At 45.3% G+C, this 24,872-nt stretch overlaps 6 protein-coding genes across 6 annotated transcripts; 3 read left to right on the top strand and 3 right to left on the bottom strand.

Annotated features, from left to right (window-relative positions):
- Positions 1-414: 414 nt before the first annotated feature.
- On the top strand, positions 415-3,916 carry H6S33_005803 (uncharacterized protein; the record flags this gene model as incomplete). Its single annotated transcript, XM_044837189.1, has 9 exons — positions 415-842; positions 890-1,020; positions 1,090-1,269; positions 1,314-1,350; positions 1,421-2,005; positions 2,060-2,073; positions 2,452-3,744; positions 3,807-3,832; positions 3,899-3,916. The coding sequence occupies 9 exons, from the start codon at positions 415-417 to the stop codon at positions 3,914-3,916; spliced, it is 2,712 nt and encodes a 903-aa protein (XP_044699112.1).
- A 913-nt stretch (positions 3,917-4,829) lies between these two features.
- On the bottom strand, positions 4,830-6,141 carry H6S33_005802 (uncharacterized protein; the record flags this gene model as incomplete). Its single annotated transcript, XM_044837188.1, has 3 exons — positions 4,830-5,146; positions 5,204-5,614; positions 5,685-6,141. The coding sequence occupies 3 exons, from the start codon at positions 6,139-6,141 to the stop codon at positions 4,830-4,832; spliced, it is 1,185 nt and encodes a 394-aa protein (XP_044699111.1).
- A 2,172-nt stretch (positions 6,142-8,313) lies between these two features.
- Positions 8,314-12,419, top strand: H6S33_005801 (uncharacterized protein; the record flags this gene model as incomplete). Its single annotated transcript, XM_044837187.1, has 10 exons — positions 8,314-8,790; positions 8,889-9,045; positions 9,117-9,871; positions 9,931-10,052; positions 10,168-10,531; positions 10,585-10,683; positions 10,757-11,275; positions 11,324-11,474; positions 11,527-12,196; positions 12,254-12,419. The coding sequence occupies 10 exons, from the start codon at positions 8,314-8,316 to the stop codon at positions 12,417-12,419; spliced, it is 3,480 nt and encodes a 1,159-aa protein (XP_044699110.1).
- Positions 12,420-13,802: 1,383 nt separating this feature from the next.
- On the bottom strand, positions 13,803-14,641 carry H6S33_005800 (uncharacterized protein; the record flags this gene model as incomplete). Its single annotated transcript, XM_044837186.1, has 2 exons — positions 13,803-14,317; positions 14,401-14,641. The coding sequence occupies 2 exons, from the start codon at positions 14,639-14,641 to the stop codon at positions 13,803-13,805; spliced, it is 756 nt and encodes a 251-aa protein (XP_044699109.1).
- Positions 14,642-19,687: 5,046 nt separating this feature from the next.
- On the top strand, positions 19,688-21,313 carry H6S33_005799 (uncharacterized protein; the record flags this gene model as incomplete). The annotated part of the gene is made up of 1 exon (XM_044837185.1): positions 19,688-21,313. The coding sequence occupies one exon, from the start codon at positions 19,688-19,690 to the stop codon at positions 21,311-21,313; it is 1,626 nt and encodes a 541-aa protein (XP_044699108.1).
- Positions 21,314-21,858: 545 nt separating this feature from the next.
- H6S33_005798 (uncharacterized protein) lies at positions 21,859-23,029 on the bottom strand (the record flags this gene model as incomplete). Its single annotated transcript, XM_044837184.1, has 3 exons — positions 21,859-22,125; positions 22,257-22,636; positions 22,702-23,029. The coding sequence occupies 3 exons, from the start codon at positions 23,027-23,029 to the stop codon at positions 21,859-21,861; spliced, it is 975 nt and encodes a 324-aa protein (XP_044699107.1).
- Between the last annotated feature and the right edge of the window lie 1,843 nt (positions 23,030-24,872).

Below are 24,872 nucleotides of genomic sequence, written 5' to 3'. Positions count from 1 at the left end.
GTTCCCGTCTCAAGTGCCCTTAAAGAGTTGAAACTGCCTTTTCCTTTGCAAACAGCAGGTACATACAGACCGAAGGGGTTGACCTGGGCGAAGAGCATCGCATTTGAAGATGGACCTTCATAGGGTAGGCGCCTGGTGGGGTAACACTGAGCTTCCCCGCACCTTCAAACTTTGTAAACAAGGCTGCCGGGCAAGGCTGAGAAAAATATACAACTGCATAAGTGAATATATCCCTGGGCTCTGAGACTCATTTGTTTTTCACAGGTATCCCGGTTAATAACCTTTTTGAATCTCTTTATAAGCGTTCCAATTCCCACGCTCGTTGAAACAAGCCTGTTCTCCCACGTATCCCATCCCGTTTTTAACAAATATTGTCGGTATCTTCGTCAGCTTTCTAGCAGGACTTCCATCAGCATGCCTGACATGCCTAAGTATAGCATTGCTGTGACTATTGTCGGGGTCATCCAGCTTTCGGGAAAGGTTACCTCCCTGGGCTATGGCTATATTGGTGGGGTAGATCGTGCTCCCAAGTATCTTCGGGAGCTTGTTGATGAGCTTGCCGCTCTCAGTAAAGTACTTATCGCCATACAAGATCACACTGATAAGGAACCAACTTCTGAAGTCATACATTCATTAAACGAGGAAAGAGGGCCCCTTCAAGGATGTGCACGGGAGTTGGAGATACTACAGACGAAATTAGAACCCAAGAATGGAGAGGGACTTCAATCAGTCATGGAAAATAATCTCGAGTGGCCTCTTGAAGAAGAGCCGACGAAAGAATACATTGAGCGTGTCAAAAGACTGAAGGAAATCTTTGAGCTTTCTTTGCAACCTGAACCCGAGTGAGTAAATCAACTAGTCTTTAAAGATTGTTCTAACTGTGCCTAAGACGTACTGCAGAGGATTTGGTTGGACTGGTGAAGAAGTATACTGAGGACGAAGATCTTGAAGTTCACAAGCTCCCCCTAGATCACCCGGTTGTGGTAAATTGGTATAAGAGGGAGGAGGCTCTCCGAATGGGTGAGTTATAAAAACGCGAATTATAAGATCTCATATTCACTTATTTGAGCTAATTTGCTCAATTACTAGAGGAAAAGCGAGAGAATGTGCTCAATTGGCTATACCCGGAAGACCCCGAGGCCAGGCATAATGAAATCAGTAATCGGAGGCAAAGGGAAACTGGCTCATGGCTTACAGAGAGACCAGAATTTCGGGAATGGCTTCTGGGCAATGATCCTGCTTCTCTATTCCTATGGGGCTATGGAATCCGTATGTCTTCCCACCGGTCAAGAAATTCCAGTACTGACAAAAAGTCATCTCTGAAGCTGGTGCCGGAAAGACATATTTGAGGTATGCAGCGCCGTCCCATGTACATGCCACGCCTATCAAAAGTTCTTCGCTGAACTAGCTTGCTCTCTAGTTCTGTCGTTGTCGACTATTTTCCATCTGGACCATTGGCGGAAACGGTTAACTATGGGCTAGCTTATATCTATTTCGATTACAGAGAGCAAAACAGGCAAGAACCCGAACATATCATTGCAAGCCTCACCAAGCAACTTGGTAGCCAAACTCTTGGTTTACCAATTGAAATCCAAGAACTGCACGACAGATTGACTCCTACCCGTGAGAGGCCTACATATGAAGAACTCTTTACTGCATTGCTATCTACCTTTGAGTCATTCGATCGGGTATATTTCGTGATGGATGGGTTGGATGAAATTAAGGATTTAGGAAAGCGAAAGAAGTTCCTTGACCTATGTCATCGGATTTCCAAATATGGCGTCCGTTTTTGGTTTGCAAGCCGAAAGGACGAGCACTCGGCCGATATCGAAGCCTCTATGGACGAAGCGGGGGCAGCGAGAATTGAGCTCCGAGTGGATCAGGGTGATATCAAAAAATACATCTCGGAGAGGATTGATGACACCCCGCGAGCCAAACGCCTTGTCCAGCAGGGCAAGTCTAAGGATAAAATTATCGACGCTCTTGCCATGTGCGCCGGGGACATGTGAGTTGGAAAGAACCCGGGCCCTGGTTTTAACCCATTTCCTGATTTCTTTAGGATTCTACTTGTCCGTTTCCACCTAGAGTATATCTGTCAACAGACTACGGCGAAACAAATCCTACAGGCCCTCACAAAACTAAAAGGGATTATCGATAAAGAAGGCCCATTGGAACCAACTTTTATAAGGGCCATAGAAAATCTGCGACGACAACCCAAGAACTGCTCTGACTTGGCCGTGAAGGTCCTTGTTTGGCTCGCTAAAACAAGGCGGACACTTACAGTTGACGAAATCCAAGTAGCCGTTTCTATTGAGGCAAGACGAGAAAGACTTGACGAGCTAGACTTACCAGACAGGACCACGTTGTTCGATGTCTGCGGTAGTCTTGTTTCAATTGATGAGCAAAGTGGGACTATTCGCCTCTCTCATGAGAGCGTAAACCATTTCTTAGCCAATTCGCCGTCTACTATTCCAGAGCTTTTAGACGAGACTGTTACTGTGGCTTTGATGACTTACCTTGGGTTCGAATCTCTCTCGGTCAGAATTACAAATGATGGACTGCCGGCTCGTCTCAAAGAGCAACCTTTCTTGAGTTATGTGGTGACTCAAATACAATATCATCTTAAACTCTGCCCAGAAAAGGCCACCCTTAGTTTAGTTCTCAGATTCCTTAGTATGCCGGTAAATATCTATTCATATTTGCAGGCAGCCTCATTTTGCAATGCGAAAATGCGAGGTGATATTCTCATTCCGGAGTTCCCTTCGGAGCCCCTCGAATATCCCGACTTTCCAACGAAACCTGCACTACACGTCGCAATTATTTTGGGACACTTTTTGGCGATTGAGCACTTGATAGAAAATGGAGCAGATCTCTGTGAGCCCGATTCATGGGGCCAGACTGTAATCCACGAAGCGGTTTTAGCGGGAGATGAGAACGTGTTCTGCTATTTGTTGGAGAAAGGTGTTGATGTTCTGGGGGCTGATCACAAAGGCCAAACGGCACTGCAAAAAGCCTGCGATATAGGCAACGAAAGAATGGTCAACCTATTACTAGAGAAAGGGGCTGAAGTAAAAACTGTCGATATCACTGGTAAAAATTGCCTTCACAAGGCAGCTTTGGGGGGTCACGAGGGAATAGTAAAAATATTACTCGAACGCGACATTGATTTTACGGTCATTGACGAACGTGGACATAACCCGTTAATGGAGGCGGCTTCCGGAGGACATGAGGGAATAGTAAAAATTCTACTCGAGAAAGGCGCTGACACCAGTCTCCTTGATGTCAATGGTCGATCTATCATTCACTTGGCGGCACATGATGGACACCACAATGTGGTCCGGGTTCTCCTTGAAAATGGAGTTTACGATCTTTCACTCTTTGACAAGGACGGGCAAACGGCACTTCACATCGCGGCGGCTCGAGGACATAAGTCTACTTTGGAGGTATTAGTTGAACACGGTGCCGATATCCACGGCAAGACCAGTGCTGGAGATTCTGCACTTCATCGAGCAGCAATTTACGGGCAACGAACGATAGCCATGTATCTCATTGGAGAGGGACATGTAGATATCTCAGTTTTGGATGCGAATGGAAAGACAGCGCTAGAGGTTGCCGAGATCGCTAGGCGCGACCAGTTGGCAATGGTCCTCAAAGGTAATGGTGCTGAGGAAGAGATTAAGGAAGCCATAAATCGTGAAAGGCTGGTCCAGGTATTAAGAGGAAATTTAAATCCTGAAAATCCTGGTAATCCCAAAAATCCCGGTAATCCTGCGATTACTGGCAATCCTGAAAATGTGGATGTGGAGATGAAAGAAGCTTGAGGACAATTTTGGTATGTACTTGACTCCCAATGGAATATTACCAATCTCGAAATTTTTATGTTCATATGTCTTGATAGAATTTTCTTTTGGCCTAGATACCATGTACGCATACAGAATTGGAGGTCGTAAAATAATGAATCTCACTTTATTTTTGGCATTTCCAGTCTTCAATTCCTCCTAATTTATATGAAATATATATATTTACTATTAGATCGTTTGAAGCCTATCCATGTCTTGTATGAATACTCACTCGTTATTAATTAAAGGTCGGAAGTCGTTACAAAAAGATCCCCACGCAAAATTTCGGCCTTTTAATTAACGCGTGAGTATGTCTACGGTAAAGAGCACTCCAAGGCTTGGCCTCAGTTTGAAGTGGCGGGGCATTCACACTTCTATCGTTTTTGAATTCTGTCATTTCTAGACCTCAGTACCTCTGGTTTAGACAAGCGGCATAGAATTTAAATTGTAGTTGCAATTGCGCATGGGGTAATAGGCTGTTAACCATATCGGGTTAGATCACATGATCCACTTTATTGTGTCCGAGTGAGATTATGTGAAGCTTGGCGAACCACACATGGGGATGTGGTTGTTCCATTCTAATAATATGGGTTTGAAGAGCATAATTATAAATAAGCCGGTTTTTATATCATTGGGTAGGCATTAAGATTCTCGTGCACTGTCAATAGATTTCTTGGTTTATATATTTGCAATCCAACAGCCAACAAAAATTACATGAATTTACCCCTTTCCACCGCGCACCATCCACGGCCATACCACCTAATACAGCATACATACATGTACATATGTACCTCTGTTATTATAGATTTACATGTGAATAACCGCCCCCCCCCCCCCCCCCCCCTTCTCCCCACATACACTCACACAACACAAAACAGCGATGTAATCATTGCCATTAATTACTAGGAACATATATTTCTCATTTTTTGATACATCGAGAATGCGAAGTCCATCAAGTAACTCATATCTGATCGAAGGAAGAGCTCGGGTTTACGAGGAAGCAGTGCGGACGTTGCAGGACCCAAAGAGACAAACAAGCTCCTCAACCGCATCTCCAGTAGCAGTTGCAGCCGCAGAAGAACTCTCGCTCGCCGCAACAGACGATGCCTCCGCGGTAGCAGTAGCGGTGCTAGAAGCAGAAGCAGGCGCAGAAGCAGAGACTGCGGCGGAAGCGGTAGTAGAAGTGGTAGCAGAGGCCGAGGCAGAGGCGGAGACAGAAGCCTCAGCCGTGGCGGTGGTGGTGCCTGAGGTAGCGGCAGATGCAGCAGCTGAAGTTGTCATAGCGGTATCTTCAGTGACAGCAACGGCTTTCGAGGTGTTAGTACCGAGATATTACCTATGGGGGGTATTTTTAGATAACTCACATTCAGCTGGAGCACTTCCAACTGGAGCAGCGACACCACTGAGAAGGGTGGATCCAACAGCGACCAAGTTCTCCTGCCCGAGGGTGTTTTGGGTATAACGAGCGTTGAACTTAACAACGCTCTTGATAGCATTGAATGTCTTGACGTCCAATGGTAGGGCTTGCTCAGTGACCAAGAATGTCAACCCTTCAGCACATGGGGGAGTGGTGAGGGAACCAGTGTATTGGAACAAAGGTGTGGTTTGGAGGTGGTCAATGAGAGGTGCGAAGTCGAGGGGTCCAGTTTCTGTAATGCTACCAGGAACAGCAATTTCGGCAATCTTCTCGGTGACGGCTGTTAGAAGCTCAGTCGTTGTGCCATCTTCTGTGAGCTGGAAGGTTACTGCCAGTACTGCAATTCCGCCAGAGCCATCTATAGTGATATTAGAACATATCCACCTGTGCCTATATAGATATTAGGAGAAAGGAAGGGTTGAACTTACCAGCTGCTTCATGCACCATGTGAATCTCCAATGGGAAGTACTCCTCAGCGATTCTGTGCTCGCTTGGTGTATGGAAATGGAACTGTTTAAGAGAAAATTCCTTCCCAGCAAAGGTTGTAGTGCCATTAACAACTACCTCAATCGTGGTCCCTAAGTTTTCAAACTCTGCCGCCTCGACTGAAGCAATTGTAATCACAGGGGCCTCTGTCGCCAATGATATTGTATCGTCAATGTTGATTGGAGATTGCACGGTCGAAGTCACGCAAGCCGAATTCTCAGCTGCAATCCCCGCCCAGCCCAAGGGGCCTACGAGCCCGGTATATCCAAAATTGGAAACTGCAACTTTTCCGCCTGGAAGTTCCTCGCGTTTGTGGAACGATGTACCGTGGATACAATTTGCAGAGACGAGTTGCGAGCTCAACGCCGAGGCGATCAGAAAAATCTGTTTGACGTACATTTTGACGATTTTGTAGGTGTTTTGGTTTTTTTTTTTTTTTTTTTTTGGTTGTGAAACTTGCTACCGGAGCGAGTGATGGCAGAACTTGAGTTTTGAGGGTGAAAAATTGGAAATCAAAAGACTAGCGCTGCTGTCTAACGAGAGATATTACTCCTATCTCCTGCGATAACGAACAAACTGGTCGAGTATAAAATATCGGCTCAGCCGGTTTGAAGAATGAAATAGGACTAAAAGAGAGAGAGAAAAAAAAGGAAAACTGAAAAAAAGGAATACCACCAGTATACGGTAAGTTGCAGAGTTGCAGAGTATTGTGTACAGAAGAAAGATCGTGAAGAGTGCCGCATTTGGGGGTGGAATATATCAGAACCGTAGCCAAGAGGCCAAGCAAGCCAAGCAAAACAAACATAGCAATATGAGGTTGTGAAGCAGCTGCAGAAGCAGAGCTTTGAAAATTTAGTGGACGAGTTTTAGAAAAGCAAGGTGGATGTTTGGGTTGTGAAGGTAAAATACTTGGCAAGACGGAGGTGATATGTAAATACAACTGCACAGTGGCAATTAAAGAGGCAAAGAGGGCGGATAAGTTATAACAGGCGCGATATAATATTATGGTACTTGCGACAACAGCCTGTGTATGTTTGGGTTGCGGCGGAGTTTGAGAATACTCACGATGAAGCAGTGGCTTTACATCTGACCAATACGAATGTCCCATAGACTTGCCACTTCGAGATAATTAAAGTAGGAAGAGCCGCAGTCTGCCTAGACTTATCATAAAAGAAATTTTGCAGGAAGCCCCAGGCGGCAAGCAATCCCAGGGCTGCCATCCGAGTAGCGAGGTTGATATCACAGAGACATGTGGGGAGTTGTTTGAACTCTGAATGGATCTGCAGAGCGATGATCCGACCCGAACTCCGTTAGAAGTTGTGTTCTCCACTGTCTCAAAGACTCTGAGTGGGGGTAGGGGTTAAGGGTGACTTTCAAGCGCTCTCACGGTTATTGTTTCGAAGCGCCCGGTTAAGCTCCTGCCAAAATGCCAAAATGCTTGTTATGCTAGCCAAGTCTTGTCTCAACTCATAATATCAAACATCACTTCCACGAGGAGTGCTTTATTGACACCATAAGATTCGGTAATGTTAGTTTAAACGTACATGTAATTGATTGCCGACCAACATCCTACTCCTTTAAATTAACGTTACGGCGTCTGAGATTGCTTCCTTTTTCGGTTGTGTCCCGGAGTACCCTATGTTGGATTTCAGGGCCATAATGACGATAAGCCATGCATTAGTTGACCCCATATTATTTGGTGAGTATTCTAAATTGGTTCATCTTCGAAGAGCCCGGATAGGCAAGTCTATTGAATCCCTTCCACAAAAGAAGCGAGGATTACTAGTATTTCCGTGTGTGTTGAAAAGGTTTCAATCCTGTTATGTTTACCAAAGAGCCAGAAAGGAACGACTATAATAATTTGACTGGATTCGGAGGTCGGCCTATTTTTATCGGGATGCTCCGATGCTTTTTATGCATGGTTCATCTTGTTTAATTAGTATGGTCGGTTTCTATCTTGTTCTAAAGTAGAATTATGCGCACATGTGCCTGTGTCATTCTCAAGAGCGAATATGATAATTCGACTTGATTGTGGCGTGTGGAGCTTCTGATGATTGAATAAGATATTGGTTGTTGCAATGAGGCGTGCCCCAGCCCCGCGGGACTGTTTCTCGGACATCTACAGTTTCCGGTAGAATTATTGCGAAAGTCAGAGCTAAAAGAGTGGATTTTGTTGGTCTGTGCTCGTAGCAAAAATCTTTGAAGGGCCAATAGGACTATCGGGTCACGGGGAACCCACTTTCGCAATAATTCTACCGGAAACTGTATGTCCGCAATCGAAGTGTGAAGCTACGGGATGGGGTGTAAATGCATGGCTTAGCAATTGAGCTAGTGTCTTAATGGAAGATGCTTCCTTCGATTTAGGGATAAGGAAATGCACTAACAGAGAAATCATGTGATTTCACGATTAGTAACTACATGTAGTTAGTAGCCTATCAATCCCAGCGACACGGTTAGTGTGGGGCATTATACGCGCAGTGACGCGACTCCCTCCACAAATTTCAGATTCTCGTCTACAGCTCTGCTTAAACATCGCCCGCATCCTGGATAACAAAATCGCCTGTACTTGACATGCCTATTGCCACATCGAAGCGCTCGGCCCATGAGTTCCTGTCGGACGAAGACGATAAGGATGACATCTCTATCGCTTCTAGCATCGTAGGCCGAAAACGCGCCCGCCGGGGAACTATAACGGATGACAACCGCCACCATAATGATAACGGAGAGAACGAGGACGTCCAGGGTGATGAAGAAGAGAACGGTGATGATGACGATGAGGAAGAGGATGACTTGGAACTGGATGAGAATGGGACAGTGAAGGTGGAACCTGGCAGCATTCTTCCACCAGCCGATCCGGAGGTTGAGGATGAGGAAGAGGTTCTAGGGAGAGAGGGTTTAGAGCTAGGCCCCAATGAACAGCCTTTCCAGCCTGGGAGTATCGTACGGATTAAGGTCAACAATTTTGTTACTTATTCACAAGTAGAAGTATTTCCAGGCCCGAATCTTAACATGGTCATTGGTCCAAATGGAACAGGAAAGAGTACGATTGTTTGTGCTGTTTGCCTTGGTCTTGGATGGGGTCCAGGGGTGAGTTTCAGACATCTTATCCTCATGAATATCATCTGACGCATAACCGGTTGAACCAGCACCTAGGCAGAGCAAAAGATATCTCAGAATTTGTCAAACATGGAGCCCAAGAAGCAAGAATTGAGATTGAACTTCAAGGTCAACGAGGTTCCAGAAACCCAATAATAGTAAGAAGAATTATTCGAGAAGGCAACGCCTCAAACTTTACTCTAGATGGTACGATTCACACAAAACCATGCCTTCTTCGTCTATTTGACATCAACTAATCCGGTTTTCTTTCACCATAGGCAAATCAATAAGCAATGGGAAATTGCTCAAATTCACAAGATCTTACAGTATACAAATTGACAACCTTTGTCAATTCCTTCCACAAGACAGAGTCGTTGAGTTCGCTGGGCTTAACCCAATAGATCTCATGAGAGAGACACAGCGTGCTGCAGCTCCTCCAAAGGTTCTCGAGAACCACGAGAACTTGAAAAAGTTGGGGAAAAAGTTGAAGGAGATCTCAAATGATTTTGAATCAGATCGTGCGACGCTCAAATCAATGGAGGACCGCCAAGCTGCGCTTCAGCAGGATGTTGAGAGACTCCGAGAACGGCAGGAAGTAATGCAAAAAATAGAACTCCTGGAAAAGGCGAGACCCTTCATTGCCTATACTGCAGCTCGTAAAAAGTCCAACGAGGCGAAGGAAGCATTCAAAAAGTCTCAGAGAGAATTGGAAGAGCTGAAAAATCAGGTGCAGCCGATGACAGATGCGCCAAAGATTAAAAAACGTTACAGAGATTTGCTGGACAAATGTGTTAGGGAGAGAAAGACCCTCGTTGAAAAAAAAGAGGAAGAGATGACCAGATTCAAGGATAGAGTTCTTGCCAAATATGACGACGAGAAGAAAAAAGTTGAGAATAAGAGAGAAGCCGAGCGGGATGCTGAAAAGGGCCGGAGAGAAGCCGTAGGTAAATTGAGGGGGAAGATAGAAAAACTAAAGAAATCGCTTGAGAACGAGCCTCCCGAAATCAATCTGCATGAGTTCAATCAACGACTGGTATGTCTTCTCTTAATCCTCGGTTTTGTATGTAGTTTTTGACGTCTAGATAACTGTAGGCCGGGAAACGACGAGATATACGAGAGTGCTGGACGAAGGCCGAGGAGAAGAAGTCCGAAATCATGCCAAAAATCGATCAAGCTAATCGTATCAAAACTCAAATTACTCGCGCACAGACAGAGTAAGTTTCCCGATTTTTCCTTTTTCCCTTTTCCCTTTTCCTTTTTCCCTTTCCCTTTTCCTTTTTTCCTTTTTTTTTTTTTTTGGTCGGACATTAGTTAACCTTGAATCTACAGACTCGAAGATCTTGAGACTGCAACTGGTCAACGCGAGAGAATGCTGAGAAATATGAGCCCTGACACTTTTCGAGCTTGGGATTATTACAAATCTCATAAGGATGAATTTGAGGCTGAGATTTTCGGACCTCCAGTATTGACATGTAGTATCAAGGATCCCAAATATGCCGATGTTGTGGAGGCCTTGATAGGTAATAACGACAAGAAATCCTTTGTTTGTCAAACGAGGGCCGACTACTTAAAATTCGTAAATGCTTGCTTTGACAAAGGGATGGGGCTTGCCGATGTGACTATTAGAGACTATTCAACAAGCAGGGCACCAACATTAGCTCACCAGCCAGAAGGACCGATTAAGGCGGAGGAGGTGAGATTATGTTCCAACTTCTATGTTTGGTGCAGATGCTGACGAATTTATAGCTGGCTAGATATGGGTTTGACGGGTACGCGCTGGATTATATGGAGGGACCAGACCCAGTGCTTAATATGCTCTGTAATGAGACTGGTATTCATCGCACGGTAGGAATATCCCACGTGGCCTCCTTGATAGCTCAAAGTCGCTTTATTGGGCCTTTTTCTGATTGGATATAAGCCCATTTCCCTCAAGGATTTCACTCCCGCCCAAAATAAACAAATGGAAGATACAAACATCGTACAATGGATAGCTGGCCGGACAAGCTACAGAATCATTCGCAGGAGAGAATACAATGCCAGTTCAACACGTTTAGGAAATGTCAGACCCGCCACAGTATTCAAAACGCAACAAGTAGACCAATCCTTGAAAATCGAGATAGGGCGCAAAATATCTGAGCTTGAGGAGGAACTTGCAAGTGTCGAGGAGGAAAAAATTGCAAAAGAGAGAGAGCATCGTGAGATCAAGGCGATGCACGAAACGCTCAAAAAGGAAGCGATAGATATCGATGCGGAAAAGACTGCGAAACAGCAGGATGTGTTAAAGTTCAACAAAATGAAAGCAACACTAGGGCCATTGGAGGAGGACTTGAAGCTAAAGTCTGTTGGGAGTGAGGAATACAAAGAGAGAATCAAGGAGCTGTCAAACAAGCTAGTTGAACTAGCTGTCAAGAAAGCAAAAGATACTTTACAATATGGGGTAATAAGTTTTCCCCTTCTAGTCGGGGTCTTGACTAATTGATAACAGCGTATAATCAAAGAACTGGTGGATTTGCATCAGGATTTGATGGAAGCCCAACTTCGATTGGCTGAAGCACAGTCGGATGTAGATATATTGGAGAAAAGAATTGAGGAAACCAAGACAAGGTTGGAGAACAAGAAGCAGGAGGTTTCTGAGCGTAAGACTCGCCATATTCTACACCCGATTCACATTGCTAACTATAAGTAAAGTCGAAAGAACATCGAAGGCTCTCCTTGCAGAGGCCAAGTCTATGCAAGCCAAGTGCAGGAGATTGTTTCTCGAGTTCACTGAGGCGGAGAAGGAAATAATTATGGCATTCCCTGATACTAAGTCTGGCGAAGACATTGACCATGACATCGAGATCGAGACGGCCAGGCTCTCCCTCCTTCACGAAGGGAACCCGAATGCTATCAAACAGTATGAGGATCGGCAGGCTAAGATCACAGCTCTGACAGCAAAGATCGCAGCAACAGAAAGGAAATTACAAGAACTACAGGATGCGATCCAGGAGCTACGGGAAGCTTGGGAGCCGAAAATTGATAGACTGGTTGCTAAGATCAGCACAGCGTTCACGAAGAGCTTTGAGAAGATCGGGTGTGCCGGAGAGGTAAAGGTGCATAAAGAGGAGGACTTTGACAAGTGGGCGGTTCATATTCTCGTTAAGTTCAGAGCGAACGAGAGACTTCAAATTTTGAATAACCAACGGCAATCTGGAGGCGAGAGGGCCGTATCTACTGTATTTTATCTTATGGCTTTGCAGTCGCTTGCGAGGTCTCCATTCCGCGTAGTTGATGAAATCAACCAAGGGATGGATCCAAGAAACGAGAGGCTTGTGCATCACCGAATGGTCAACATCGCATGCCAAGAGTACACATCACAGTAAGTCGCTTTATGCTTGTCTCTTTTTAGTAGGATAAACTACTGACAGACATATAGGTATTTCTTAATTACGCCCAAGTTACTACCAGATCTGATGTATCATCCACGCATGAAAATCCACTGTATCAACTCTGGAGACTGGATCGATGCAGGGTCTGTTCTTGATAACACCAAATATCTAAAGATAGGCCAGGCACTCAAAGCGCGTGGTACAGTGTTTTAAAAGTGTTATGCGTGACGAGATACGTTTATCGGTATCAGCTATGTTCTATGTAATTCCTTTTCTTTTTTCTCTTTTTTTTTGGCGTAGTGAAGTGTTTTTTTCTCGCTTTCTCTCTGCTTCATATATCTACATATGTAGTTATACGTAGAAGAGTTTTGGGTTGGGTCTAGGTTTTGTCATATCTCTTAAATAATACCTTGTTTGATGAATTTTTTTGTTTTTATTACTCGCTATCTCATGTCCTTAGGTATTTTTAACTTCAACCAAGAGTTACAAGTACGTTTAGACTAGTCGCTTCCATCGGCGGCAGCAGCAGCAGCCCATTGCGGTCCATGAGCTAGCCCAACTCGTTAAAACCCAAGACTCACCGAAGGCTCAGATATGGCTCGAGCTTGTAGGCCAATGATCAGGGATGAAAGATATCTTCCTATGAAATGAGGTAAATATAAAGATTGAGAGAGTGCACCTACATCGATGAAAAAGTAGGTAACCCGAATTAGTTGAGTCCATCCCACCTTCCCAGGAGATGTAGAGAGAGAGAGAGCTCTAATGACCCGTCTATAAACCCCTTTCCTGAACCTATCTTGTCTAGAACATTAGTAACAGCTTTGGCTCAAAATATTCGGCTCGCAGAAAGTAACTACATAGTATCACACACACCCATGAGTTGAGAAACGAGAGGGCGTCGCATCAACGTTGCACCCTCCCCATCTCACGCTTGCGCTATCGCTTCTAGTTACCAATCCTCCTTCACACCGTGTCACTCGCCGCCGCTCCACGCACGCTGTAGCATCAGGTGTTTCCCCTCCAATGGCAGCTATTTTAAGGGCACCAATGACAACTTAAGCTTAATTGCTCTTTGTCGCACAATGTTCTATGAGTCATGTAAGTACGCACGCGCGTGCTTATGCGATGGAATACGAAATGTGCACAACCCTCTCTGTTGGAGAAACTTTCGACTGTTTTGAGTTGGAGGGTGAACTAGGAGAGGTTATGAAAATGAAACCTCGTGAGACTGCCAAGTGCAAAGAAGCCTTCATGTCAGTCCTTAGTCAGGGGGAAAAAATTCACATTTGGTGGGGTAAGATTCGAGACGTTTCACTACTGATTAAGAAGGTCCGTGCTCTTGTTTGATGTGATCTACAGCTTTAAGACACGAAGATACGATAACGTTTAGATATTCAAGAGATGTTTTATAAATTTTGAATTTATAATATGAAACTTCGACTCCCCTATTCCATCCGAACGAGAAGAAAGAAGGAAAGAAAAAGGATAGAAAAGGGATAGAAAACCAGGAAACCAGGGACCAAAGGTAAAGAAGATTAGCAACCAAGAGAAGAGTGGTAAAAAAATATATCTATATATCGAATGGGAGAGAGGGATCTAGGCCCTCTCGTCCCCCAAGAGCCTCTCGGCTTCCTCTGTTTCACCATCCTCGACGTCTCTTCTCACTGGAGCCTCCTCCAGCCCCTCCCCCATTGCCACGACCTGCTCCCATCTCCTCACCTCTCTGTCCTCCTGTGCCAGCGAGCAGCAGGTACAGAAGAAGTGCCTCAAGACGTCGTCCATGAACCCGCCCGCAGATTCTAGTGTCTCAAACACCTTCACCTGTGGGGCGTCATCCTGGAACTCGCTGCTAGGGAGCCTAATTCCCTGCCCAGTGGGCGTGGGGGTAGCCGCCATGGCTCCGATAGGGAGCGTGTGGTCGATCGCGAGGCGGTTACGGATATCACCACGCTGAAGGAAGCCGAAGATGAACTCAGCACCGGGGATAGCAGAGGCAACTAAACAGTAGCCGAGGCAAGGAGCGGAGAACACTGGAGCGGGAGTGTTGGGGGAGTGGAGACGGTGGCGGGTTTGGGCGTAGGAGACACAGGGGCAGAACACGGCTTTGGCGGCTGTTTATAAATGATTAGTAATTTGAACGCAGGTACTGAGAACTTTGGGGAGCTTATAGGAGCTATCTAGGGAGTAAACGTACTGGAGGCAGGGTCACGGAGACAGTCAAAGAAGCCGTAGCTCCAGCCCTTCCTGCGGGGCTGGTAAGGCTCACGGCGAGCTGCCGAGTAGGTCATTGTCGGGCGAGGGAGGTCTGTAAAGACGTTTCCATCACCGTACGGGGTTGACGATGAGGTTGCACTAGTGGCATCTGTGTATGATGGTGGTTCCGTAACCATCGGGTCGACCTTGGTATCGCGAGGTGTTGCTTTAGTGTCGGCCATTTTGAAGATTTATTCTTGTGGTGGTTTGTCTAGTGGGAAACGAAGGTGATTGTAGTGAGAGAAAGATGGAGAGGAAGAGAAGGGAAAGGTGAATAATAGAGTAAGAAACGCCAGCTATGTAGGTAGTTGAAACATGAGTGAGGCTGTGCATTGACGGAACTCGGCTGGGCCGGCTCGCCAAGGGTGTTATATTTAGAGATCATGAGCTATCACTCGGAGGATCCTATCGTGGCGTTTTTGTTGGTGATCATTACCAATTAGATTGCACATAGATTAGATGGGCGATCTTGAAGGGTCACTCCGAAGTTTTCATATGGGTCAGGCATATAGCAAGTGCAATAAATATCAACATGGTGGGCGAAAATACTGCCCGAAATCAGAACATCTGGGGCAAATTACTGATTAGAATAACGGAATAAACCATCCTACAAAAGCTTTATTTTATACTATAGACTGCTACTACTTAATTATCGCGCTCAAACGGATTAGTCTATTACCTAGTCCTACAGACACCTAAAAGCCCTCGAAATAGACGAAGAACTACACATATGGATGTAAAGATGTACAGCTAGCTATCCTTTGAACGGAGAAGAAGTCAATATATCTAGCCCAACCCCTTTAAATATGGTTTGTGATTTATGAATCGTTTTTGGTGGCTGTTTGGGGATTAAATGGTGATCGCAAATCCTTACTAGCTTATCATGTCCACAAGTTGCCGAGGCTTGTAATATGTACTGTAGCCCTATTTCCATCACTTATGTGTCGAGTAAAATAAACTTTGAGAGCTAAGCGAAAAAGAAGTGTTTCCGCAGCTCTAGCTAGAAAACTATTATGCTATGCATGTGCACAGCCTCTTATATATCCAAATCAGTAAATACTACATGTACATAGCAGTTACTGGATTTGGAAGAGGTTTACAAATCACGTACGTCTCATAACGAGAAATAAGCTTAAGGGCGATAACAATGCAAGGCTGAACTTGATGGTCTGATAGATAAGAGTATGATCAATACTACTCTTAAGCTTGAAGATCCTCCTCCGCCGGCTAGTATTACTGCCTGCTGAGTGAGGGGTAAAAGGAAATAAAAGCATACTACGTAAGTTTGCTTCCTGATCATTACTGTCAAACCATGACATGTACATGTCTGTTCAAAGATTCTGGATTCCTTCTGATCGAACGGGGACTTTTCTATCTGTGAATGTAAATATCCCAAGATGGCGGCGTGACATACGTATACTATACTGTTAATTTAGACAAGCGTCCTACTCTCTCTGTGGTTGGTATAAAATTAGGAGTACCTGGTATTCATTTATTCTTACACTCTCTTGACATCCGCCCCGACTTTCTTCCCTCGTTACCTGAATGCATGCAGATTTGCCTTTGTCTCTGGCCGCATCACAGATCTACGCGGAAATACGCCCCCCCCCCCTTTCCCCCCTTTCCCCTCCCCTTCCAAACCCCACCCATACAACCAACAGCCCAAAGACCATGGCCATTCAACAACATTTATCGTACGCCAATCACCTTATCCTCGGATGCGTCATCATTCCTGCCCTCAGTCCGTTTCGTAGCTACAAGTCTAGCCAGATATAGTTAGATAGGATTAGGTTTGAGGATTAGGTTTAAGATTTAAGGTTTAAGCTCATCCGTTCTACATAGCACATATTCCCCCAAGCTCCGTTACTATGGTGACAATGCGCCTGCAATATTACGTACTTGTAGGACGTTGGGTTATGGAGGAGATCCAGGTATGTAAGTACGTACTAAAGTTTGGGTTTCTTTTTTATTCTTTCACGCAGACGCCTCTATCTTTTGTATATATGATACTTTACCGGCGCCGCGGGGGGGGGGGGGGGGGGGGAGAGAAAACAAGGTTTAAATAAGGCGAAAAATCGAAGTTTTAGGGAATATTACCTTTCCACGACTTGTAGGCTTGTAGTAAGACTATGGTGAAGAAGAGTACAAGTATTCTCCAAGCCGTTATTATAATTTAGCTAGATATTAGGGGTGCTTCCATGGATTATCATCCAGGGCCACAGCTTTACCCCGCAAGAAAGACAAGCGGACTGAAGTGCAAGAAACTCTGAGGCCTTCAATTGATCCTGACGTATCTTCTAGGGTCCATCTTCTTTACAGTTCAAGTAGAGCGTGCCCGGGCCCTTGGACAAGGAAATCACTTCGTGATCCTCAGAACCTATCTCTTCTTGGTTCTCCCCTTGACCAGCCTTACACCATTTATTCCCATTCAACGCCCGTGAGGGTGTCGGGTAAGGGTGTAGGTGCAGTGCCAAGGTTAGAGTTTGCCTTTTACATGCGTACAAGATTGAAATGAGATTGAAAAGCCATGTCCTCTACTAACATCATAGCTCCGGTAGTGTAGTGGTAACATACCTGTCTGTAGATAAACCCGCTTTTCAGCTGAGAAATCCCGATTAAGGTATCGGAGGTTCAATTCCTCCCCGGAGCATTCACTCTTTTTTTTTCCTTTTAGTTTTCCTCCAGAGAGAGGCCGTTAGAGGCGAGTCACCCCTCCCCTCCCACAAATCTGGTGCGTATAGAGTCTTTATAGATTTGAGGAAGAAATGAAAACACTCCTCGAATTAGATAACCAAACCTCCCCCAAAGCACCCCACCAAGCCCATATTCTCAAGCGGGGCTATGTATGTACATTAAATTATACCAGCACTCACGGTATGCCTATGACACTCATTTTCGCTGCATGAGTTCCAGTCAAGGCCCATTACGTGCACGAACATCTTTGCAAAGTGATTGTAACGCCAGCACCACTCTCTATCCGGACCACTCGCCGTCACTACGATGCCCCATATCCTAAAACGTATCTGGCAGTCTCAGAACTGTTCTTCGGTGAGAAAGGCCAAAAGCGCTCTCAATGCCATGCATGCAAGAGTGGCCACGTGGATATAGAGCCACGAAAGCACCATATGCCAGAGGACATAGCCAACGAGCTTAAGGGAAACAAAAAGTATCGACACATCCGATCCATGAGGCTAAGTCTGATCGAAGAGAGCGAGCACATTACCACAGCAACAGCAATTTTATAACTAGGCTTCAAGATACCTCCCCAGGGCACGCATAGGTTATACAGGTAGTGTGGTCCATGAGCCGGCTCGAGTCGAGCCGGCATATAAGCTCGAGCTGGCTCGGCTCGTGGGAGGCAGAGGCTCGCAAGGCTCGAGCTTTGGTGACAGGCTCGTAAACTGGCTCGAGCCTGTGATCAATGATATAAAAAACAGGTTATCCGTACAGCAAGTATAGTAAAATGGCAGATATAAGCTTCATTTCATGGGTTAATACCGTGAAAAAGATTAATTATTTAAGTGAACACTCTAGTGGGTAGAAATCCCCTTTTTGCTTCCTTTATGGCTTCTAGAGCCTAGTTCAGAGTGAGCAAACTGAGCTTGAGGTAAGGCTCGAGCCAAAGCTCGAGCCTTAGAGAAAACGGCTCAAGCCGGCTCAGGCTCGCTGGAGGGTGAGGCTCACTGGGCTCGAGCCGAAAGTTCGAGCCTAAAGCTCGAGCCGGGCCGGCTCATGGACCACACTATATACAGGTAGAAGAGTCACAATAAGGAAAACAGCAACGTCAAAACTGAGAGATTGAAACAAGACGTAACCCACCTACTTTTTTTTCATAAGAACTCTACCTCAACCCAAGCGGTCAAACAGCAAAGCAATACCTTCCAGTGAGAATAAGCAAATGATCACGTAAAAAGATGTTAAGTATCCCTTTTGGGTGAATGTGGGGCGAATGGAGCCTGCTATCGATATCGACGGTCGTTGGTTCCTGTAGATAGGGTAACTGTCAGGCCCAGGCTCATTCCTGGCCTTTATATTAGGCCTCCCAACTACATGTACATGTAGCTATAGCTATGCCCCACTAGCTAAGACTATGGTGAGTAGCTCGTTACTCCTTGTAGGCCGGGGCTGAGCACAAGAATAGCTAACTGCTAATCACCCAGCAGCGCCGGACTCCTAGGCCTAGTCCTGTCGAACCACTGACCGAGCCCAGATGTCGATGAACAGCGCGCGAGAAGTGCTCCTCTTCTTGATCCCCTTCTGAATTCACTGTATGACTAGTCCTGGTGGGGAGCTGGAAGTTTTAGATGGAATGGGTATTTTCACAAAAGAATAATAAGAACAGGACGACAATCAGGCCTATAACTATCCCTTCGGCGGTCAGACCCAGTTAGTATCTGTCAGATTGATTATCCGTATGAATTGCAAAGCAGATGTGGTTGAAGAAACACTCAAATTAACCAGTGACATTGTCAAGGTTGTATATTATTAACATCTTGCCTGATGTGGCGAAATTGTGCGGATTTATTCATTTCTGAAGTTCTTAATATCGTAACTTCTTTGAGTGGTTAACCTAATAGATAATATTTGGGCCTGGCTACCGGGATACTTTTCTCAGGCTGTAGTAACGGCATATTCATTGTGGGTCTGGCTAGAAGGCAGAGATATCTGTGCTCTTAAGACAAACAGCTGGTTTATCAGTGATATATACATGTATATATCTAACTTCAAATATTGCTATGGTAGATATAAGCTCTCACCTCTCCCACGCCTAAATACATAGACTAACGGATCCGTGGATAAAGTATCCGATATTTTTCATCTCTGGTGCCTCGGGCAATTCGTATAGAACAGATAAATACATGCTATTTGAGGTATTAGTTGGAGCTTGGATCGAAAGTCTACGATTTGAAATCTACAATTACTGCCATTTTACGTTCTCCACCTCACTTGACCAAAATAGACAGCGAGTGATACTTCATGACTCACTCGCTCAACACACCACTTACAAAATCTATGAAGATACCAGATGAAATAAAAAGCAATTCTCTTAAGTATTTAAGATCAATTTGAACTGCTCAAAAGCATCCTTATATACAGAAAGATCAAATCGCAGGCTCAGGTCACGTGCGCTTCCAGAAACACAGCAGCTGTACCTCCACATCATTGGCCAACCTCAACCTCAGCTTCTGTTTCTAGATAATACCCGTATATCAATATACTCGTCAAGAATGCACGAACCCGCCTCACCCACCACTTCAAAACTCCAATATTTTAACGTAGACCAGAGCTGGATCCAAGTCCACGAACGGCCATGCTCCTTCCACTCCCAAACCTTCCTGGAGACAATGCAAGAAATGGTTCTAAACCCAAACTACAACACTTCCTGGATACTGCGGGCAGATATTCTCCTTGATAATCGCCCTGATGATATTTCTGAGGAGCTCTCATCCTGCTCCTCGCTCAAGGAAGAACACACCTATGTCTTGGCGCCAGAGTTCGAGATGCGGGGATTTGCGCATACTCGGACCGTGGTGCGGCGATTCATTCCGCGGAATCCACAGCGGGACAAGACAGCCAACCAGACCTGTCTGTTTTTTGAGGAGAAAGTAGAGGATAGAGTTTTGGGGAAGGTCAAGACCCTAGTGGTCTACATTGCCCATGCAGCATCCACAGAAGAACTGCCGTACTATCTCCCCGCCGTTAAAGGCGTCGCATTCCTCTACGAAGAGACCCCAGGCCCAATTGAGGGACTGGAAAGTATCCAGAAGATCTCAATTCACTATCTTCTCTTCACACCCTCAACAATTGAGGGCCCAGGGATGACAACCCGCCTCGAAAGAACCGCTCTGCGACTAATGGACCGCATCATCAAAGTTGGCAACGGCAGCATCCGCGGGTATGAAAAGAAGGTGCATCACGACCTCGTGGTCCCCAGAGAACGATCTCAGGATACGTATCTGAAGCTGCGGGTGCGGCATGCTAAAAGATTGATGGATGCGTGGGTTGAGAAGACGGATCCTAAGAAGCACGTCTTTGAGGATATACTAATTGCAGCATTTCTTATCGAGCTCTGGGAGGACATGTACGGATCCGGCAAGGGAGAATTTCCAGGATTTGTAGATATTGGGTGTGGGAATGGAGTCCTGGTAGATATATTACTGAGAGAGGGTTATAAAGGGTATGGGTTTGATGCGAGGAGGAGGATGACATGGAAGATTTTTGAGAGGGAGACGCAGGAGTGTCTTTCTGAAAAGGTCCTGATCCCATGGGTACTGGGCGATGAGATGATAAAGGCGGCAGCCCTGGCAGAGGCCGAGGCGGAGGGTGTCAAGCAGTTAAGGATTGCTGCGGAAGAGAACCTTCAGTTGGAAGGAGGGATTATGGCAGGAATTCATGATGGACGCTTCCAGGAGGGGACATTCATCATTTCTAACCATGCCGACGAGCTAACTGGATGGACGCCTCTTCTCGCAAAAGCATCAAACTCTCCATTTTTAATCATTCCTTGCTGCTCCCATGATCTTTCAGGGGACAAACACCGCCACAAGTCCACCATGATCAAGACTGGAACAGTAGAAAACCTTGATAAACCTGGCACAAGAATAGGGACAATCAGCAGCGAGTATGCATCACTAGTAGAGTGGACTACAACCATTGCAGAAGATGTCGGCTACGTTGTTGAAAGGGAAGTCATGAGAATTCCCAGCACCCGAAATATAGGTCTCATTAGTCGAAAATGTGGCGATGGAGAGATGAGTGTGGGCGAAGTTTTAGAACGAGAAGGTGGCGGTGTTGGGTGGGCGGACAAGGCTTTTGCATTGAGGAGGATACAACTACAGAAAGGACACGGTTAGTAGCTGCCCTTTTACTAGACCCTTCTTTCTTAATTACAGCGTGATATTGTGATATACCCCAAAACCAGACTGTCAACCTACCATTGGCTTCAGTGATTGTTCTCAAAGAGCTGAATCTACGCAGGTACGGCATCAAAAGCTCGGTCACCATTATGCATTGAAATTATGACAAAAGCCCACCAGAAAATAAAGGCAGAAGGCCTAGGGCTGTGCAAAATAGTGGAGTAAGGTAAGTACTTTTTGGATATTTGGGAGGAACGGTGTAACAGCTGGTTTTCTGGTTTATTTTGATGGTAGATAAGGTTGGTAGTTATGTGGCAATATCTAACAAAAGAAACCTTTTGCCTCCAAAAATCCTAACCAAGACCAATGAGATAAATATATTGCTCGAGAAGTCATGAAATTTCTACCACGATAAACAGTTTTATACCAAATCAAGAAATCAGAAATCAAGAGGTCCAGCTAAGCAAGTAAACCGGAAAACAAAGTAAGAAAAAACCATATAAGGAAGTCATTGTAATTCCTCCTCCAGTAATTATCCTTGGTCAAGTTTCATGGTTCGACTTCTCGCGGTAGCAGTAAGGGATTGTGTTATGCCTTATCAGTTCGTATTTTGGATTCGCATCGAAAAGCTCTCGAGGCCCGGCTATGACCGACTCATCTAGATCGAAGCCGACAGCTGCGTGCCATGGTGTGAGAGTTGAGCTACGATCGGGGAACAGACTGATTGAGAACTTGTTGCTTCCTGAGCTTGCATGGATCGAGAGGCGAATGCAGTCCGAAAAGATGCTTCCTATAGCCGTAGCGTATGCCTAAGTCTGTGGTTAATATTATATATGTAGTATGTTAGTCTCGTTCCCAGCCTATGTTGAGGAAGCGCAACAAAACAGCCCGAGAACGAGACTATGTGTGAGCATAGGATTCGATATCTTCATGTACCCACCTTTCCACGCAGAATCATTCCGTCAGCTACAGCCACCTTCTGGTTTGACTGGCTGCTGTGTACATTTACAAGGTCATACTCAAGAATGTTATTGAGGTACACATCATACGTAGTCCTCGCGTCCTCGTTACTGGCCAGATATCGCACAACGTCCTCCCCCGCGTCGTCTGGAGCTGGAACCATGGCATCAAGCTCTTTACGCAACCGGACTGCATTTGCAAGATAGGCCTCCTCTGTGATCTCCTCCTCCTCAAACCACGCATCAAGCATGGTATGCAGTCGTGCGAATTTGAGCAGATCACCAAAGCCCTTATCCCGAACGATCTTTCTCACAGCCTGTCCATAAGCCCATACAGTACTGTCCGGAACATCAAGAATATCTAGACACGGTTAATATACTCAGTCCACTCTCTCGGATGATAACATATGGAACGGTCTTGATTACCACTATACACAAGCCCATCCGACACAATGATCAGCTCTACGCCTCCTTTATAGCAATCCCTGATTTTCTCACACATCCCATGCAGGTACGTCAACGCAACCTCCTCTGCCATGTCCGGTAGCACTCCTAGCACCTTTGTCTTCACATTTGGAGACTTGAATGGGAATCCGGGGAAAACCATGGTGATGGGACCGCCTAAATCTACTTTTTGTTGAATCAGTGGTGCAAATTTGGTGTGTGTTTCACAGCCGCAGTCGGGAGTCCCGTCGGGCAGGTGGAGGCGGTAACTTTCCAGAATGTTAAGGATTGCAGAAGTCTCGGGGCTCATTTCTGGTTCTTTTTATTCTAGGTGCTGATTGGGAAAGACAAGGGGTAGTGAATAAAACGAAGAGCTGTGCCATCTAGCGGCTATTCAGGATATATAGGTTCACCGGCGAAGATATCTCGGAATTATATGTGACACAGAGAGAGGATAGCAGCATATTCACGGCTACTTATCTATATACCGTAGCTGTTCTATTAGGATTACGGAATACAGCAATCAACTTCACTGCTCTCTAGGACTATGTATAATAGTAGTCAAATAATGACCCTTAATCCCCACTTCCCCCAACTCATACGATCGAGTGAGAAATCATGATTGCATTCGATATGCCACACAACCCTAAATATTTATCAACAGAAGGCTTTGCTACTACGGGCAAGTTTCATCAAATCACTTGAAATTGGCAGAATTCGATTGATATTGCTGTTCCTTTTCGCGCATGTGGAAATGCAATCGGGCATGTATCTTTACTCCCTCTAGGGTCGATCATGCTTCGTGTGTGTGTAAGCGTGGCCCTGCCAGCCTGGTGTCATAAAAAAGTCCTAAATCCAGGGGGTGTTGATAAAAATGCATGCCTCTTTCTAAATAAGCCATCATCCTCCTGAATGGCTGGTATACTAAATAAGCGAGAGAGCTCATTATATCGAGAGTACATATAATTCTCGTTCCTAGGCCAGAGGTTTTTGAGGAATGTTCCTGGCTGGATGAATCTCCTGAATGAACTAGATAAGACCGTTTCTGGAATCTGTGTTCAACTCTCTGTACTACTAGTGAAAGAGATTCTGATCCTTCCTATACTTTCGCGAGACTTGTGGAGGTGGTTTGATGGCCCTGAATGGTTTTCCACGAGAACTGGCGTTGCGTGTCCCTCAAGGGCAGATATTGAAGGGCTCGAAGTACCATGAATTAGTGAGTCCGGGATTTGTATGTAGATAAAGGCGTTCATCTATCTGGTCTGATGTAAAATGTCATCCGGAACCGTTTCTATAGGTTCAAGTTTACTCCAGAAAAGAGAATATGGATAATTATTATAAAGACGAGCTTGGAAACGACTTAGCATCATTAAACGAACGTGTAAATCGGTAGGTCGTGGTCGAAGAACAAACTTTGCACGGCTATGGTCTGATATCTTAGAGTAGAGAATGCACGATGGTTTACATCTGCAGTTGGTACACACTTAGCCCTATACACCCAATTGTCAAGATCAAAATATACAGTTACCAGTCATAGACCTGATTCCCGCCTTTGAATTTAACAAGGTCCTCGTGTCCATCGATCTTCCTTTGAGTAAATGCGTATATAGATTACTCCTGCAGGCATGCAGTATCTTAGTGTAGGTAAATGGAAGAAGAAAGGCCATGCATTACTGTAATCTACACATATCCATACGTCGTAACGCATCATATTAGGGCATTCTACCCCCAAAATGACCACCTACCCGGGTATTCAACAGCTTTACTCTTTTCTTTTACCTTAACCAAATATTGATTTGTATGGGCTGAATTGCACTTGTAAAACGTAGACTTCTTCACGGAAGACGATCTGAAAAATTCGAGTGATCATGCACTCGAGTCAATCATTTGCGAATCTCTCTTTCCGCCTCGTGGTTGGTTGGACGAGGGTGGGCAGTTCATATGGTTGAAGGAGGCGTGGCCTTCCCGGAAAGCTGCATCCCACTTGATTGCGTGGCATATCGATTTCTCCAGTGAAATTCTCCCCAGGTCATACAGGTGCTCCTGGTTCTACAACCAATGCCTCCCAACAATTTCTGATTTCATTATCACTTCCGGTCTCTCGGTCGAAAGCCAACTAGTAGCCACTCAAAAGCTGGCTCCATGTAGCAGGT

Source organism: Morchella sextelata (assembly GCF_020137385.1).
Source record: "Morchella sextelata strain SCLS chromosome Unknown scls_2, whole genome shotgun sequence".
Lineage (NCBI taxonomy): Eukaryota > Fungi > Ascomycota > Pezizomycetes > Pezizales > Morchellaceae > Morchella > Morchella sextelata.
Note: the sequence above shows the minus strand (reverse complement) of the source record. Positions and strands in the feature narration are given on the sequence as shown.